The sequence below is a fragment of the Pyxicephalus adspersus genome, chromosome 11, assembly GCF_032062135.1.
Source record: "Pyxicephalus adspersus chromosome 11, UCB_Pads_2.0, whole genome shotgun sequence".
In the NCBI taxonomy this organism is placed as follows: Eukaryota; Metazoa; Chordata; class Amphibia; order Anura; family Pyxicephalidae; genus Pyxicephalus; species Pyxicephalus adspersus.
Window position 1 is genome coordinate 5,424,291 of NC_092868.1, and position 17,154 is coordinate 5,441,444.

Below are 17,154 nucleotides of genomic sequence, written 5' to 3' on the forward strand. Positions count from 1 at the left end.
TACCTTCCTGTGTCCTTTGTTATCATTTACAAGGTTCACATCTCTTTCTCATAATGAACCTGATTTATTAAAGTTCTCTAAAGCTGGAGAAGATACACTTTATCAGTGAAGCTGGGTGATCCAGCAAACCTGGATGCTTGGATCTGGTTCAGAATGCAAAACATTTACTAGCAAGTAGCAAATGCCTTTGATAAACCATTCCAGGTTTGCTGGATCACCAAGCTTCACAAAGTGTATCCTCTCCAGCCTTGGTGAGTTTTATTAAATGAGGTCCATTATAAGGGGGGCCTCTTCTATTCTCACGAAACTTAAGTTAAAGAAGATCACACTGAGATAAAAAACTAAACTTCTGGGTATGTTTCAGAAAATGTATTTTTAAAACGACAAATACAGATTTTTAGGCTTTTTCTGTCTTAGGACTTAAAATGCAACAAATATTTGATGTTACATACCAAATGAAAATGAAAAAGGTGAAGCTTCACATTGAAGAAATGAAACTTATGTCTCAAATATGAGGAACTAAAAGTAAAATCAGAGCAGCTGTTCAGAGTATGTGCAGATGAAACCACAGCATGAAACGGTGACTGACAACAAACTAAACAGGAGAGAGTGCCGGCGTTTATCCTGCATTCGTGGAGAAGTTTATACATTCATGGCAAGAGATCATCTCACTGCTTTGTGATAGAGAGACAAACACTGTCTTGTTATTTCACAATAAATATTTCTATCCATCCAGCTTTTCTACCAAAACAATAATGGCTATGGGAACTCAGAAATATAGTTACATAGCAGGTCAGGATGAAAAAAGACATAAGTCCATCAAGTTCAACTGCAATGGAAATAAACATATCCCAGATAGAAAACCCAATGGAAATAGTTGATATAGAGGAAGGTAAAAAAAACCCTGGTACAATTTGCTGCAACAGGTAAAAAAAATCCTTCCTGATTGCATGAGGCAATTGGATGTTCCCTGGATCAAAAGTCACTGATATTTTTACTTTAAATCCTTAATCCCCAGTTATAATCTGTGCTTCTAGAAATCATCCAGATTTTTCTTAAAACAATCTATAGCAGTTGCTGAAACTACTTCCTGAGGGAGGCGATTCCACATTTTTACAGACCTTACAGTGAAGAATCCCTTCCTTATCCGGAGCTTAAACTTCTTTTCCTCCAGATGCAAAGAGCGCCCCCTTATGGATCATTTATATATTTATACAGGGTGATCATATCCCCCCTTATACGTCTCTTCTCAAGGGAGAATAGATTCAGTTCAGCTAATCTCTCCTCATAGCTGAGCTCCTCCATTCCTTTTATTAGTTTAGTTGCCCTTCCCTGCACTCTCTGCAATTCCACAATGTCCTTTTTGTGAACTGGGGCCCAAAACTGGACTGCATATTCCAGATGTGGTGTGACCAATGCTTTGTACAGGATTATGTCTCCATCTCTGCAGTCTATTCTTCTTTTATTACAAGAAAGTACTTTACTAGCTTTAGATATTGCAGCTTGGCATTGCATGCTGTTAATAAGTCTATGATCTACCAGAACCCCCAGATCCTTTTCCATTTCTGACTCCCCCAAATGTATTCCCCCTAGACAGTATGAACACTCCTTAAGCCATTTCTCCATCCATTTACACTATATCAGCTGCTACTCCATTGTCTACCCGTTTACTTACTTCTTCATAAAAAGAGAGTAAATTTATTTGACAACTTCTGACATTCTTGAAGCCATGCTGACTATCGCTTATAATAATATTTTCCAGCAGAAACTGCTCCAGATGATGGTAATCTTTAGGTTTTTAATTCTTTGCCACAAGATCCTAAAGTATTTAAGCAATAACCACAACAACGTTCACTTCCCCTGCAACAGTACTGCAGATGATCACCTCCTAGAAAAATTTGTCTTTACTTTCATTTTCTTAGAAATCAGTCAGACATGACCTCCTTCTATCACTCCTACTCATCCTGAGGGCCATTCTCAAAAAAAATCAGTCCAGCCCAAGGTGTGTAAAAGCCAGCAATTTGAGAATAGAAACTACTTATTCCTTGTTAAGAAACTATTGCCATAGAGAATAATAGAGATTCTTGGGATATCCCGGCACTCCTATATCTCTTATAATTATTTTCCTTGGGCTGTTTGTGGATCTGGCATTGCCGGACCTTTCCCATTTTAGGATCTGCTATTAGAAGAATATGGCAACATTTAGATTTTTTATTTTAAATATGTGGAACTCATTATCTTAAATTTGATATCAGTCTTTTCATTCCTGAAGAAGCAGATCTTACTAAACGCATCCAGTTAATATGAATGGAGACTGGCATACATGCTATATATACCTATTCCTTTTTTTTAATGTTTGAATAAAATATTTTTTTATAGTTGAAAAATACTGGTGAGATAGAATTGTAATGCAAGGTGTGTGAAGAATCCATAAAGTTGTCACACTTACCTGTTCCTCACTAAAGCACATGCATCACTGTCCTGCGCATGCTTGCAGTTCTGATGCTGGGCATACCTATGTTTCCAAGTTTTATCAACTCCGTCCAATCAGGAAATAGCCTCTTGATCAACCCTGACTATTTAGCTAGCTCACAAACTGCATTTTTTGCTCTTGCAACAAGTCTATACTAAGTGGATCGAGCTCCCTAGTTCTGTGATATAGGTCCTGTACACCTACTACCTCATCCAGTGTTTCCTGTGTCCAGCTCCTATGTTAACCCTTCAATGTCCAGTTTATTGGTTCCCAGCCAACTTCCCTGTGCTGTTCTTGTCTTCACCTCCATTCAGGAATGTGTTATTCTCCCAGAAAAAATATAGGTCCCTCCCCAACTCTGCACCAAAATATTACTTTGGGCACATGTCTCCAAACTGTCTGGTCATCCGGGCGTTCACAGAACTTTCACCCTTCTCTCTCACCTTTACTGGTGGCCCAACCTTAGGATGTGACGGACTATGTCAAGGCCCGTGCTGTTAGTGCTTAAATCAAGTCGTCTACTTGTGCCCAAGCAGGACCTCTTTTTCCTCTGGTAATTCCTAAGGAGCCTGTTCTTGTTTGTCTGTGGATATATCTGCATCACCTGTGTCTCTTGCTGTTTCCTTCAGTGTTCCCTGTGCCCGAAGTGGCCCCTGTGTCATTGCTGTCTGCCTCCAGGATCCCTGGCTATTGACCCCTGGCATGTGACCTGACCTCTCTTGCTTTCTGCCTGTCTTGATCATGGCCGTACTTGACTATCCTCCTGCCTGGTGATTTGGTACCATGCTTGCCCACACTGGTGTTTCCAAGGACCGCAACCTGTCCGTAACCAGCAGCGCAACATCCTCACCATCAGAAGCTCTGGAGAAAACCTGGTTACTGCTTAGACTCTGTGCCTTGGCCCTTCTCAGGGCTCACACCACCTCAGTGCAAGCCATAGCCCCTCCTAGTGGTCCGGTCTTAGCGTGACACTTTGCACGAACAATGTAGACACGTTTCTGGACCTCCACGGACCCCAACCAATTACTTACCCAGAGGATGGACATCCAGGAAGCCACTCAAACCCAAGTACTCTGCCAGCTCCATGTGCTCACCACTTGCTTGGATCAGCTTCTGGTCCCCTCCAGTGCACCTGCTGAACTTCCAGCCCTGGTCCAGTCTCTTGCATACATATATACGTTTCCAGGAGCATTTCCATGACTAGTTCCATCCTTCCAGCGGCCTCTGGAACCCCGAATCCCCCCTGCTTTTTCTTCGTCAGAAGTGTCCATGCAACTTGGTCACTCACGCCTATCTCCAGAGGAGAAATCTTGGTGCCTCAAGTCTCTGCATTTACTGTGGATTTAAAGAACATTTTAATAAATTCTGCCCACAGAGGCAGGGGAAACTTCAGCACCTAGTATGTTCTGAGGGGGCCTTGCTAGGTCACTTTTTTCTCTCTCTCAGTGTTCCTCAATACCAATCCACTTCCACCACAAGACGTCCACACTTGCTCTGTAGGCTTTATTAACTCTGGAGCAGCAGGCAGTTTCATCTCTGCTACCCTTGTCCAGGAATGCGCTTGGCCTGACCAAGCTCCAACCACCCAGGCCTTTTGCACCCTCGACATCAGAGTTGGCTCCATCAATTCTTATCCAAATGGGCTGCTCCAGATGGAACCCTTTGTCCTTGTATTGATTAATGTGGTTTAAATGCCATCACTATAAAAAACTTCACCCACTGGCGCTTATACCTGAGCTCTTTGACCGTCTTGGTGGTGCCCAAATCTTCACCAAACTGGATCTCCAACGGGCCTACAACCTAATTCGGATCAAAGAGGGGGATGAATGGAAGACAACATTTATTACCAGGGATCGGCATTATGAAAATCTGGTGATGGCCTTCGGTCTCTGCAAAGCCCTGGCTGTCTTCCAACACTTTGTGAAATATTTTGTGACCTTCTGTACAATTGTGTTGTTATCTATTTGGATGACATTTTGATTTTCTCTCCAGACTTACCTACCCACAGACCATCTTGTCTTACAGAGACTCAGAGACAACCAACTCTAGGCTAAGACAGAGAAGTGCCTGTTCGAATGCACCCAGGTTCCCATCCCAGGCGGAGTGGGAGCTATTTTTTTCCAGACCCCCACCGGAGCTCGATGCCCATGCGCATTCTTTTCACAGAAATTCTCTCCAGCAGAGAAGAATTACTCCGTTGTAGACAGGGAGCTGCTGTTCATCAAACTCGCTCTAGAATAATGGCATTATCTTTTGGAGGGCTCTCCTCACAGGTGACTATCTTCGCCTCAACCCTTGGCAGGCTCGTTGGTCTTTGTTCTTTTCCCATTTTGATTTTATAATTACCTCTAAACCTGGTTCTGCTATCTCCCGAACTGCTACCCTGCTCCTTTGTTCCACAGGATTTTGAAACCACTGTTGAGCCGGAGTTTATTATCCCACCAGCCTGTATCCTTGCCTTCACCTCCATTCAGGAATGTGCTATTCTCCCAGGAAAAATATTGGTGCCTCCCCAACTCCGCACCAAAATATTAGATTGGACATATGACTGCAAACTGTCTGGCCATCCAGGCATTCACAGAACTTTCACCCTTCTTTCTCCTCTTTACTGGTGGCCCAACCTTCGTAAGGATGTGACGGACTATGTCAAGGCCCGTGCTGCTTAAACTAAGTCGTCTACTTGTGCCCCAGCAGGACTGCTTCTTCCTCTGGCCATTCCTAGGGAGCCTTGGTGTCACCTGTCCATAGATTTTATTACGGATCACCCACCCTCCTATGGCTGTGCGGTCATTTGGGTGGTTGTGGATCGCTTTTCCAAATGGCCCATTTTGTACCCCTACCAGCATTACCATCATTAGCTGTATTGGTGCCAGTCTCCATTCATGAAATTTTTAGGTATGCCCACGCATATTGTTTCTGATCGTGAGGTGCAATTCTCGCTTTTGGAAAGGCTTTTGCAGATCCCTTGACATCTCTGCGGACTTGTCCCACAGACTAATGGGCAGACGGAAAGAGTTAATCAAGCCCTGGAGCAATATCTCCGACCCCCTTGTTTCTGTCCACCATGATGACTGAGTAGCACTGCTACCATGGGTGGAGTTCGCCCACAACAACAATGTCAACACCAACACCAAAGAATCACCTTTTTACATTGTCTATGGCAAATACCCTCTCCTTCCATCTCCTATACCCTGCTCTGCTGAAATACCTACACTCGGTGCCCTGCCAAGAGACTTTAAACACATCTTCTACATGTGAGCATCTAAAACACGCTGCTCTCAGGATCATGAAGTTTGCTGATCGGCATCGCCATAAGGTGCCTCTACTCCAACCTAGAGATAAAGTCTGGCTCTCTACATGGAACATTCATTGCAAAGTGCCTTCTCTGAAATTTGTCCATGATTCATTGGACCTTATGCCATTTCTGCCAAGGGTTTTCCAGTTTGCTACAAGTTACATCTACCCTCACATCTCAAGCTGCCCAATGCCTTCTTGCTAAGGGGTTTCATCTTTGTTTTCCCCTTAAACCTGGACCCCATGGGAGGGAAGGCCCTGTAAAGGGGGGGGGGATGTCACACTTACCTGTTCCTCACTAAAGCACAGGCATTAATGTCCTGCGCATGCTTGCAGTTCTGATGCTGGGCATGTCTATGTTTCCAAGCTTTATCAACTCAGTCCAGCCTGCTAGCCAATCAGGAAATAGCCTCTTAATCAGCCCTGGCTATTTAGCTAGCTCACAAGCTATATTTTATACTCCTGCAACAGTCTATACTAAGTGACTCGAGCTCCCTAGTTCTGTGATATAGTTCCTGTACACCTGCTGCCTCATCCAGTGTTTCTTTTGTCCAGCTCCAGTGATTTGGTACTGTGCTTTGCCCACCTTGGTGTGCCCAAAGATTGCAACCTGGCAGTAACCACCGTCACAAGATCCCATCTATCTATCTATCCCTCTATCTATCTATCTATCTATCTATCTATCTATCTATCTATCTATCTATCTATCTATCCATCTATCTATCTATCATCTATCTATCTATCTATCTATCTATCTATCTATCTATCTATCTATCTATCCCTCTATCTATCTATCTATCTATCACCAGAAACATAACAGTCGTGTTTGTGTTCTGATACTTAGATTGTCTGGATTCCATTCTGAAACCAGGAAAATGAAACTTATCAAACAAAAGAAACAACATTTTTTCTAGCTTTTTTTTTCTACATCCAGGTATTTGCCACACCTAAACTAGTCCTATAAATTGTGCTCCTACCATAAACTGAAGACATATTCACATTGCAGAGATTCTGAGAACATTCACCATGGCGCTTCTTTTTAGAATTCTCTGTGTTCTCACAGCTTTAGTCGGATCTGGTAAGATTTCTTCTTTTTTCATTGTTAAGATACATTTTAGGAAAAATGTAATTCATAATATTACGTTTTGTTTTTTTTTATTAGAGAACAAAATAATATTAGGTTTTTGTATACTATTCCATCCTATGACACTAATTATTTAAAAGTAAATATTGTTATTTGATTCAAAAATAAGTCAAATAAATGAAATTGCACAACATTATTTTTTATTTTTTTTAAATGTATACCTTTTTATTATACTAACTGTAATTTCTCTATTTAACTAATTTCTCTTCCTTCTTTTGTGCTTTTACATTTTGTTTAATGTTTTTTCATATGTTTTATTTTGCATAACTATGCAGCTATTATAATTATCATAAATATGAATACATCAGTTAAAGTTTTTTTTAATAGTTTTGGAGATTGAATAGTGATTATCTATCTTGGTAATTAAATTGCCTACCTGTAAATTCAAAATATTCAATTAAAATGCTTGCTAATACGTTGTTTTTTTATGTGAACTAAAAGATAAAAAAGAGGATTTATTTAGGCAATCATAAACATACAAAAAAGTTTATTCATATATCAAACAGAGCATAAGATATTCAAACAAAAACTCAATCCTTAGTTATTTAAACTTTCCTCAAAAACTCATGTGGGGTGCATAAGTTTATAGTCCAAATATAGGCAGTGATAACTAGTCTCAGCGACCGACGCGTTTTACCAAATAGGCTTCCTCAGGGGAAATTTGTTGTAGAGTAAAACAAGCAAAACAAGCATGTTAGCATTTGTAGTAAGGAAAATTGAACAGACTTTGCAGGTATAATTGTCTGATAGTTTAGAAATTGTCAGAATGGGAAGCTCTGGACAGTTCTGGACTTAATGTGAGTATTGCAAGAAAAGCAGTAATAATATTTTTATAATTTGCTTGGTAGGCAATTTTTATTTATATTTTGCTTTATGTTTTACCAAATGTAAAATTTAAAATGTTATTACATCTATGATATTGCTTTTCTCTACTTAGGTTACACACTCTCTTGTAGAAGTTGTAAAGCTCCTCAGTCAACTTCATGTACGGGTCCAAGTGTGCCCTGTGCTTCAGGCAATGTGTGTGGAGCTACTTATATGTTAATTAAGAACGGTAAGTTCCTTGTAAGCCAAACTTTATTTCAGAGGCAGCTAGAGCAAATTGTGATGCTTGATGAAGTAAAGCCATATGTAAAGAGCAATATTTTTCAATTCCACTAATCCACAAACCTGGGCTATATACAAAAAAACTGATTGATTTGGCAGACAAAAGATTTTGCTTTTTCTTTCTAGAAGTAAATTATAATTCAGGAGTTTACCAGTGCACACTCATCACCTTTAGTAGGACATTTCATTGTTTCTGCTATCCCAATGCCCCACCATGGAATAAGCCATTTTAATTATTTTGACTAAGTGCCACAATTGTGTTCATAAATAGCTTTTTATTTATATCAGTTGCATCATTACCTGTGCATGTTGTACTATAATATACATTTTTCAGTTGTTACGGGATGCCTCCCCTGGCAGGTGACACGGGAATACCCGAGGTGCAGAATCCAAGTAATTCCCGGGTCTTCACCCCACATGTAGTGATGGGCGGGTGACCCTAGCGGCCACTGGACTACGTTGCTCTCGAAGGCTGGAAATCTGGATGCTTTAGATCCAGGTTTGCTGGATCACTAAGGTTTACTCATCATAGTTTTTCATCTCCAGTCAAAATTCATAAATCAGGCCCAATCTTATCTACTGTGCAATAAAAGACACAATGGGATGCATGTACTATATTGTGATTATATATATATTTTTGTAGAAGATATATTTATTCAACTTGCAAAATTTAATTAAATTGTGTTTTTTTTAGGTGGCCTTACATTTCCTACTTATGTCTTGTCATGTATGCCTAAAAGTGAATGTAACATTAATGGAACTTCCAGGTTTCATGGGGGAGGACAATTAAAGTTTGCCCATTCATGTTGCACTACTGACAACTGCATCCCAACCTTTCCTTCTGGTAAGTATTTCCCTTCTTCTTTTATTTTAGTTTCTGTCATTTATTAGGCCTTTATGAGTCCCCTTCTCTTTTTGGTTAATCTTCATTCGCTCTCATCATTCGTGAACTTAAAGAACAAAAACAGCCAGGTAATTAGGATTTCAATATTGAAGCCAGAATGGCATTCTGTATTATTTTAGTTGCAGATTTCTATTAAAGTGAAAAATAAAAATAATTACACTTACCTTTAACCCCACGGATCCCTCAATCACGCTGGACCTGTCCTCGATCTGGTATTGGCATGTCCTGGAATTCTTGTTTATTCCGGCACGTCATCTTATCTCTCAGTGCTCAGGTGTGAGATTGGGTGACCTAGCCCACTATAAAGGGGGAAAGAGAAAGCCGATCTCATGTGCATGACATAGACATCTCTTCCTCCTAATGAAGGAAATGCCCCTCTGCTCATGCTCAATCCCTTTCAGGATGCATGATGTATCTTGGGAGTCTCTGCACTCCCATTCAGTCCTAATCACCACAGCGATTCAGATTTTTTCTGCCCTTTTATTTAAAGTAAGAACCTTGGGCCATCAGTGAAGCTGGGTGATCCAGCAAACCACAAATGAATCTGGTCCAGGATTCAAAACATTTGCTAGCAAATAGGAAATTACTTTAAAGAAATGAATTCCAAGTTTTCTGGATCGGCCAGCTTCACTGATGAATAAGCATCCGCTCCAGCCTTGGAGGGCTTTATTAAATCAAGCAATTTATTAAGCAAGCCTGTGTCATGTATATTTTCTTTGCATTAGAACTGCTTTTTTCTACTTAAAATACCATGGAAAAACAAAAGTGACCAAAGCAAGTCAAATACAGGCCAACAATTAATATAAAAATTACAATACTAATACAATACAATATAATAATACAATATTAATAAACAATTAATGCTGAATGATCCCAGAAACATCTAAACTCACCTGATGTCAAAAACACATGCATCATGCAGTAATTTCCAGAGAGATTTTCAATGAGATGATAAATGAGCATTTATTCTGTCAAACCTCATCTATCGCCCTTCATGTCCATCATAACAGGCAAGCAAAACAGAGAAAAGGTCATAAATTTGATGTTCCTCTTATCCCATCATTGTTATAGGAGTGCAGAAATTGGCTACTTTTATTTTCTCCTTCCATCCTAGCACCATGGTTATTTCTGATGTCCAAGCAAACTGTATTGCTCTGTTACTATGTTTTCTTCTCTTTTTTTCTCCTTAAGAGCCGGAAGACAACTCAGTGCCCAATGGGTTGACATGTCCGCCCTCAAAGGCTGTTGATTTTCCCTGGAGTAAATTTCCTGCCACCATGGACTGCAAAAGCAATGAGACCATGTGTTTTACCTTTACTACAAAATTTTTAGGTAAATATAACAAATTAGTTCAGCATGATGCAAAAATAGTTGTTTTTCTTTATGGATTAAAAAATATTTATTTTTAATGCCTCCAATATCTAAAAAGAGATTTTTTTCTTGACTACAGCCCTGGTTCTGCCCTGTTTTACATGTCCTTGTCCTCCTTTATTGTTTGTACTTGTGTATTAAACACATGTGTGGGCCCAATTATTGCATGGACCCACCAATAAAATCATACGAGGGGCACAAGATGAATGAATGGTAGGTGCAGGTTCTATGGCATTCAGCCCAACAGAGGAAAATCTTTAAAATTTTGGATTGGCAAATCAAAACTCAATCCAAGTTTCCAAGACCGTTCACGGATTTCCTCAAGCCGTTTAAGATCGCAGTAAAGAATGCTGCCCTGCCCTAGGATAAGTATTAGTAAAGGGGGCCCATTATTTTGCTCCCTGACAACTATGCTGCCTGCATGCTTCTATGAATCTCTGGCTCATGGCTCATACAAAGAGGAAGGGAGGAAGAAATGGCAAAGAATACAAAAAACAATGCTGGAAACATTTTACTTATAAATTTACAGTGGCCCTATCGTCAGGTGGGTAGCTTGCTAGCGGTGTCCTGCTTTATCCTTTACACCCTGTCCAGCTTCCAGAAAGCCAATTTTCACACCAAAACAGTGGGCAGGTTTCTTATTTACTTGAACCCCTGACCACTGTTTTCATTGACAATGAATGTCCCCCTCAAATAGCTACAAGCCTGTAAATTGGGTACATATCAGGGAGGCGTTCCTTCAAGCCTGTTGTGAATGTACACAATGGGCAGCCCATCACATACATTGAACAAGCAAACCTAAGTAAGCTCACGCAGCAGATTTGTTTCATTCTATTTTAATAAAATTGAATTTTAAAGCATTTGAACAGCAATACCACACTTCATTTTTCAAAAAAAGTTGGTGCCACTAAGACCAGCTGGTTAGTAGAATAGTTCTTCCTTCATTTAATTGTATATCTTGCAATATACTAATATAATATTTAAATTAGCTTTTATTAAAATATTTTAAAATCTTCTATTTTTTCTTTTTCCAGGAGGACCGATGTCAATAACCCTCACTGGTTGTGCCACACAAGCTGTATGTGATTTTTTTAATGAATCTCCAATTCAACAGGGTAGCATGAGCATGGAGATGATTTGCACCGGTAAGTATATACATCCAAAACTATACAAACTTACCTTTTGTTTCTAAAGCACTAGGAAAAAATCTAATCATTTAGAGGCAAATACCTCTGAAAATCATTATTATTGTTTTTTATTCCAACAGAAGGCATCGCCTTAATTGCAGCTGATTCTTCAAACCATGGGGAGCTATAGAAATGTTCATTTTTGTACCAAATCCCATATGGTTTATTATTACAATGTTATAAACCTGAACAATGAACATCATTCTATGGGGTCTGCTTAATATACAGTTTGTTGGTTTGTTGTATTGTTTGATCAGTGCAAATAAAATATTTTGTGCACCTGATACCTTCCTGTGTCCTTTGTTATTATTTACAAGTTCCCATCTATTTCTCATATATATCTTGCTTTATTAAAGCTCTGCCAGGCTGGAGAGGATACACTTTATCAGTGAAGCTGGGTGATCCACCAAATCTGGTCTAGAATGCAAAATATTTGCTAGCAAATAGCAAATGACTTTGAAGAAATCCATTCCAGGTTTGCTGGATCACCCAGTTTCACTGATGAAAGTGTATCCTCTCTAGCCTTTAATAAATCAGGCCCATTGACTCAACAAACTAAGCTTTGATGGAGCTGGTTTTCTATACAATGTTTTAGTTGTGCTGGAACACCAAACTGGTATCGCAAACCTTAATTGTTTAAAATGTCTTTCTATGTTATAGAATTACCAATACTCTTCAATAGAAATATCAGATCTCTATCACTTGGAGAGTGGTCTGTATAGTATGTGATGGTCAGCTATTTGGCCATGTAGTATATTTAATGCATTAGATGAAGGAAAGCATTTGACAAATAACATAGCTTAGCTGTGTATTAAGCTCTTATTATTTATTATTATTAAATACGATTTATATAGCGCCAACATATTACGCAGCGCTGTACATTAAAAAGGGGTGACACAGGAGGAGAGAACCCTGCCCCGAAGAGCTTACAATCTAGGAGGTGGGGGAGTTACCAGGCAATAGGAGGGGAGATATGTAGAGAGGGTTTCAAAAGACAGAAGACGTCGTTGGACAGATGTTCAGCTTGAAACCTAAACTGATCATAAAGCATTACAATTTCTTTTTAATCAAACATGCATTGCCTGTCAACAAGACGACATTGAAGCTGATTTGAGTTCAGATTCTAAAACATAAAAGCATGCAGAAGAACATGACTAACACAACACAAGACAAAAGTATTATAAAAACTGAAATTTCCGTAGGTGCCACCTGTACACGTGAATGTTCTCTCTTCCGTAAGAGTCCCTTTAGAGACAATTTCTGTGCCATAGTCACAAATGGTGTCAGTGGTGCAGCCTCGTTCAGAGTGTGGTGTACGCCAGAATGGAATTTTTCCCGTAGAGTTAAAGTATTCTGCTGCACCACTTCCATACCAGTAGTTTTCCATATATGTGTCATCATAATACGCTGAAGAAAAGAAATTATTACAACTCCAGATTATAAGCAACATGTTAAAGTAGATCTAAACTCAAAAAGAAAAGATTTGTGATGGAAAGGTATTTCGTCCCTAAGTAAAAACCCCAAAAATAAAGTTTCCCTTGTCTGGGAATCTTCTTAAGGAATTGCAGTCCATTTCTCGATACGCAAGGTTAGGGAGGACAAAACTTTACAAATCTCCATGCACCATATAACCTTCCTATACTAGATAATCGGCCTGACTTATTAAAGTTCCCTGAGACTGGGGATCATAGACTAACATGGGTGGACCTGGCTGATCCAACAAACATAGAATAGATCTTTTAAAAATTGGTTTTGGTTGGCAAATGTTTTCAATCCTGGACCAGATCTGTTTCAGATTTTCTGGATTACCAAGGTTCTCTCATGATTGTCTATTTTTACCATTCTTGGAGAACTTCAATAAATCAGGCCCAATGTTTCCATCTACAACTCATTAGTTTTCTCCTTTTTCTTCATCTCTAGTTTGATTCCTCAATATCATTATATTGTGTTGCTATGATGGCCACTCATCCATAGTCACTCCTTTTTTTCCTATACCTAACAGACAAATTCTATTCCCATATCTTTATTGCTATATATCAGGGTTCCTCAAACTTTTTAAACAGGGGGCCGGTTCACGGTCCCTCAGACTGTCGAGGGGCCGTACTATAGTTTGAAAAAAAAACAGGAGAAGATTCTTATGCACACTGCACAAAACGTATTTATTGTATAAAAAACATGAAAGAACAATACTATATGCACAGCACACTTGCCGATCATTAAAAAAAAAAAAAGTGGCGTTTACTCTGGCTTTAAAACTGCTTGAGATTATTCCTTTGCATGGAAAATGCACAGATAAATTTGAATTTTCACTGTGTGTATTGAAAATGCAAATTTATCTTGCATTTTCCATGCAAATGAATAATCTCAAGCAATTCATTAATTTGCTTCTTTTTATACACCCTCCCCTACACCCAACACTACCCCACACTTTTTATTAATTAAAAAAGGGCTGCTAAAAAAAACGTTGTCAGTGTCTGCTACCTTTCACTCACTGCTGCCTTCATACATCGGCTGGATCACACTGCAGCACATGTGTACATGATCAATGTGCATAGTATGTTTATACTATTTACAAATGTACATTGATCATGTACATTTGTGCTGCAGTGAGCAGGTAATGAAGGCAGCAGTGAGTCTCTGCTCTGCTCATACCTTCTCTGCCTGATGGCTTCAGCCCGACAGCTCCAGCGTTACTCCGGCAACAGTGGTGTCACGTGAGCGGGTTCCCTGGAGTGCAGATGGCAGGCAGCCAGAGCTCAAGCAGGAGAAGCAGCCTGGGCGGCCGGCGGGCTGGATGGAGAACCTCAGCGGGCCGTATTCGTCCCGTGGGCCATAGTTTGAGGACCCCTGCTATATATGATGTATTTCTTCCTATAGTGCCCATTATTCAGCAGCCAAATGCCCCCCTTGTTGGAGACTTTGACCTGAGGTATATTACTTTGTCCTGTGACTGAGCTTAAACTTTTTGGGTTGGACTTTTTTGTTTTAAAAAAAAACCTAAATAAAACATTGAACCAAAAATTAAAAATGTTTCCCTTACAGAATTATGAGATTTACATTTAGAATGTTTAAATCAAACCAGTAAGAGCATTACCTTGGAATTCCATGGTGCGCAAAATGCAGTTATACTCTTCTCCTCGACATTGCATCAATCCATCCGGTTCACAAGCAAAAGAATCTTTGGAAGTACACATTGGGCATGTTACCCCATTAACTTCAGTACTTGTTTTGATTACTGGAAAATAAAGCAATAAATAAGATATCAGTCCGACGTGATAACTTCCATATTTTATCAGAGGTTAGAGTCTAAGTTTTAGTAAACATTTTTAAAGTCGTCATAAAAATACAAAAAGCATTGTAATTAGGGAGCAAACAAAATTAAGATGAATGTGATTTATGTGATTTTTTGATGTGTGGTTTTCAGGGTTCAGTAGGCATATTGTTGGTGTTGAGTAGTGCTTAAATTTGCATTGACCACTGACCACCATTAACATTAACTATTGCCTCCCAGGTCACCCATTATGGCTCCCATGACTAGTGTAAGTAAAAGTAGATAGAAATTAGAAATCAGTGTTCCCATTGACTGGGAACGGCAGTCCCATCTCCTGAAAAGCTGTGTTACCTGTAACCAGTGAATATTTACATTTTAGGAGGTCAAGAAGGCACACTAGGCCAAACTCTCTCTCTCGAGTCCCGTACTGATAGCTCTGCCCCCCACAAGGAACGCCCCTGAAGGGAAATCCCTCTGCTCTGCACTGCATACGGAGGAGAGGGAATGTCCCCTTACCCTAACGGTGGAAGTGTTAATGCCGGCCGCAGTAAATAGGGAATGGAGGCATAACAAGGAGGCTCAAGAGCTGCATGCGGGTTGCCGACCCCTGCCAGTCGGGATTCGACCAGGGGGGCATTAGGCCGGAACAGACTACTGGCTAGGCTGCATCTGGCCTAAAGGCAATGTTTGCCTACCCCTGCTTTAGGATAACATTGATTTCGTACTGTCAGATAGTGTACATTTACTTGCCTGCTGGTATATCCGGAACACAAAAGTCGAGGTTACAGCAGGCTGTAGCTATCCATGTTGTTTCCTGCCCATAGCTGTAACTTCCAATAAGACCACACTGATATTGTGGAAGACAATGGCTGTAAATATAAGTATAGGTACGCGGCTGTGTAATATCTGGAGATATGAAATACAGTCAATACTAAAATGTAAAAAATAATTCACAACTTCCATTACAGTTTAAAGATATGCATACAAAAATACAAAACCCCTAAGTAATACAGTTGTGTAAATAAATAGATAAGTGACTTTGTTGGTTTCATGCACTCTGTTGCTTTAAATATCGGGTGCAGAAGGTTGGTGTAAGGTAAGAGGCATCTTCACCACCTAAAGACCTGAAAAGTTCCCCCCATGTTAACAAGGTCAAGAAACACTTCTTTACATTGTCCATCTCCATAGACATGTACCCATGCTCCATTTTTCTTATTTTCCCTATGGCTGCCAGTTTCACCATCCCTTCCAGTCTAAACTCTAATACCAATTGATATAAGATATAGGTCAGTGTAGTCATGTTATGGTACCACTCCAGTGATGATCGGCTAATCAGCCATTATATCCCCCTTATCTGCAAGCCTTGCTCCATTACCCTAATTCCAGCAGTGTAAGACAGTATAGCTGTATAGGTATGCATGGCTGAAATGAGTAGGCAATGCACAGAGTGCCTTGTAAATAAATGAGACAAATAGTACACTAAATATCACCCTCTGGAGTTAAGATATAAAAAAATGAAATAAAAAAAGCATTGTACTGATAACCCCCATGTCATTGTTCCTATACACAACTGTTTCATTTAGATTAAACATACCTTTAAAATAGTCGTAGATTGTGGCTGAACATGAAAAATCTGATGGACACTCTGCGGTTCCGACTGTGCACATAGTTACATTTTCCAAATTAGTGTATGATTCACAGTAATTACACAATATAGAATAACCTGAAAGATAAGTATACCTGGTAAAATGAAAAATCTGAGAAAGAAGACATAGAGTACAAGAAAAAACAAAAAAAAAAAACAGTAAAAAAATGGAATGGCAGCATTCAAGATGCAAATGAGTAAAATGTTTGGTGAGCAGTAATTTTCCAGCCTGAAGACTTTGGACTATTTGCAAACAGTACTGTACAGAACTTTGAGACTCAGAAAGCTATGTACTCTTTCAAGCTGATATGATCCCCTGAACTCATCTTCCCTGGATTGAGAATGGGATTTCTTCAAGCTCCTCCATTAGTTTTTTTGGCTTATAACCTATTCTACTAATCTGCATTAAAATCATGTGCTATACCAATCTCTAGCTCCCCTGAAGAAGTTGTAAAGTGAAACACGTCGGGTGCTCAGATTGCCGATTTGTTTAAATATTGTGCAGGTGATTATGAATGGTGTACTGCAATATCAGCTGTTATGATACAGTACATACTTGTCTACTTTCTCTGCAATTAGTCTCTTTTAAATAAAAATATTATTGAACTGCCACTAAACTCCCTATTTTTTTGAGGTGGCCACTCCAGGTGTGTGAACACCTACAAACCTTTGGTGTTGGTATTTTTTACCGTATATATATATATATAATTATACATATATATATATATATATATATATATATAATAGATATAAATAAA

General features: G+C 39.4%; 1 protein-coding gene and 1 long non-coding RNA gene across 2 annotated transcripts; one reads left to right on the forward strand and one right to left on the reverse strand.

Annotated features, from left to right (window-relative positions):
* Nucleotides 1–6,776: 6,776 nt before the first annotated feature.
* LOC140340688 (uncharacterized) lies at nt 6,777–11,764 on the forward strand. Its single transcript, XM_072426038.1, has 6 exons — nt 6,777–6,845; nt 7,849–7,965; nt 8,713–8,862; nt 10,114–10,254; nt 11,328–11,438; nt 11,561–11,764. The coding sequence occupies exons 1-6, from the start codon at nt 6,794–6,796 to the stop codon at nt 11,608–11,610; spliced, it is 621 nt and encodes a 206-aa protein (XP_072282139.1). The 5' UTR covers nt 6,777–6,793; the 3' UTR covers nt 11,611–11,764.
* Nucleotides 11,765–12,287: 523 nt separating this feature from the next.
* LOC140341347 (uncharacterized) lies at nt 12,288–14,704 on the reverse strand. Its single transcript, XR_011922855.1, has 2 exons — nt 14,575–14,704; nt 12,288–12,887 (listed from the first exon to the last, which is right to left on the reverse strand). It is a non-coding gene; the product is annotated as an uncharacterized lncRNA (long non-coding RNA).
* Between the last annotated feature and the right edge of the window lie 2,450 nt (nt 14,705–17,154).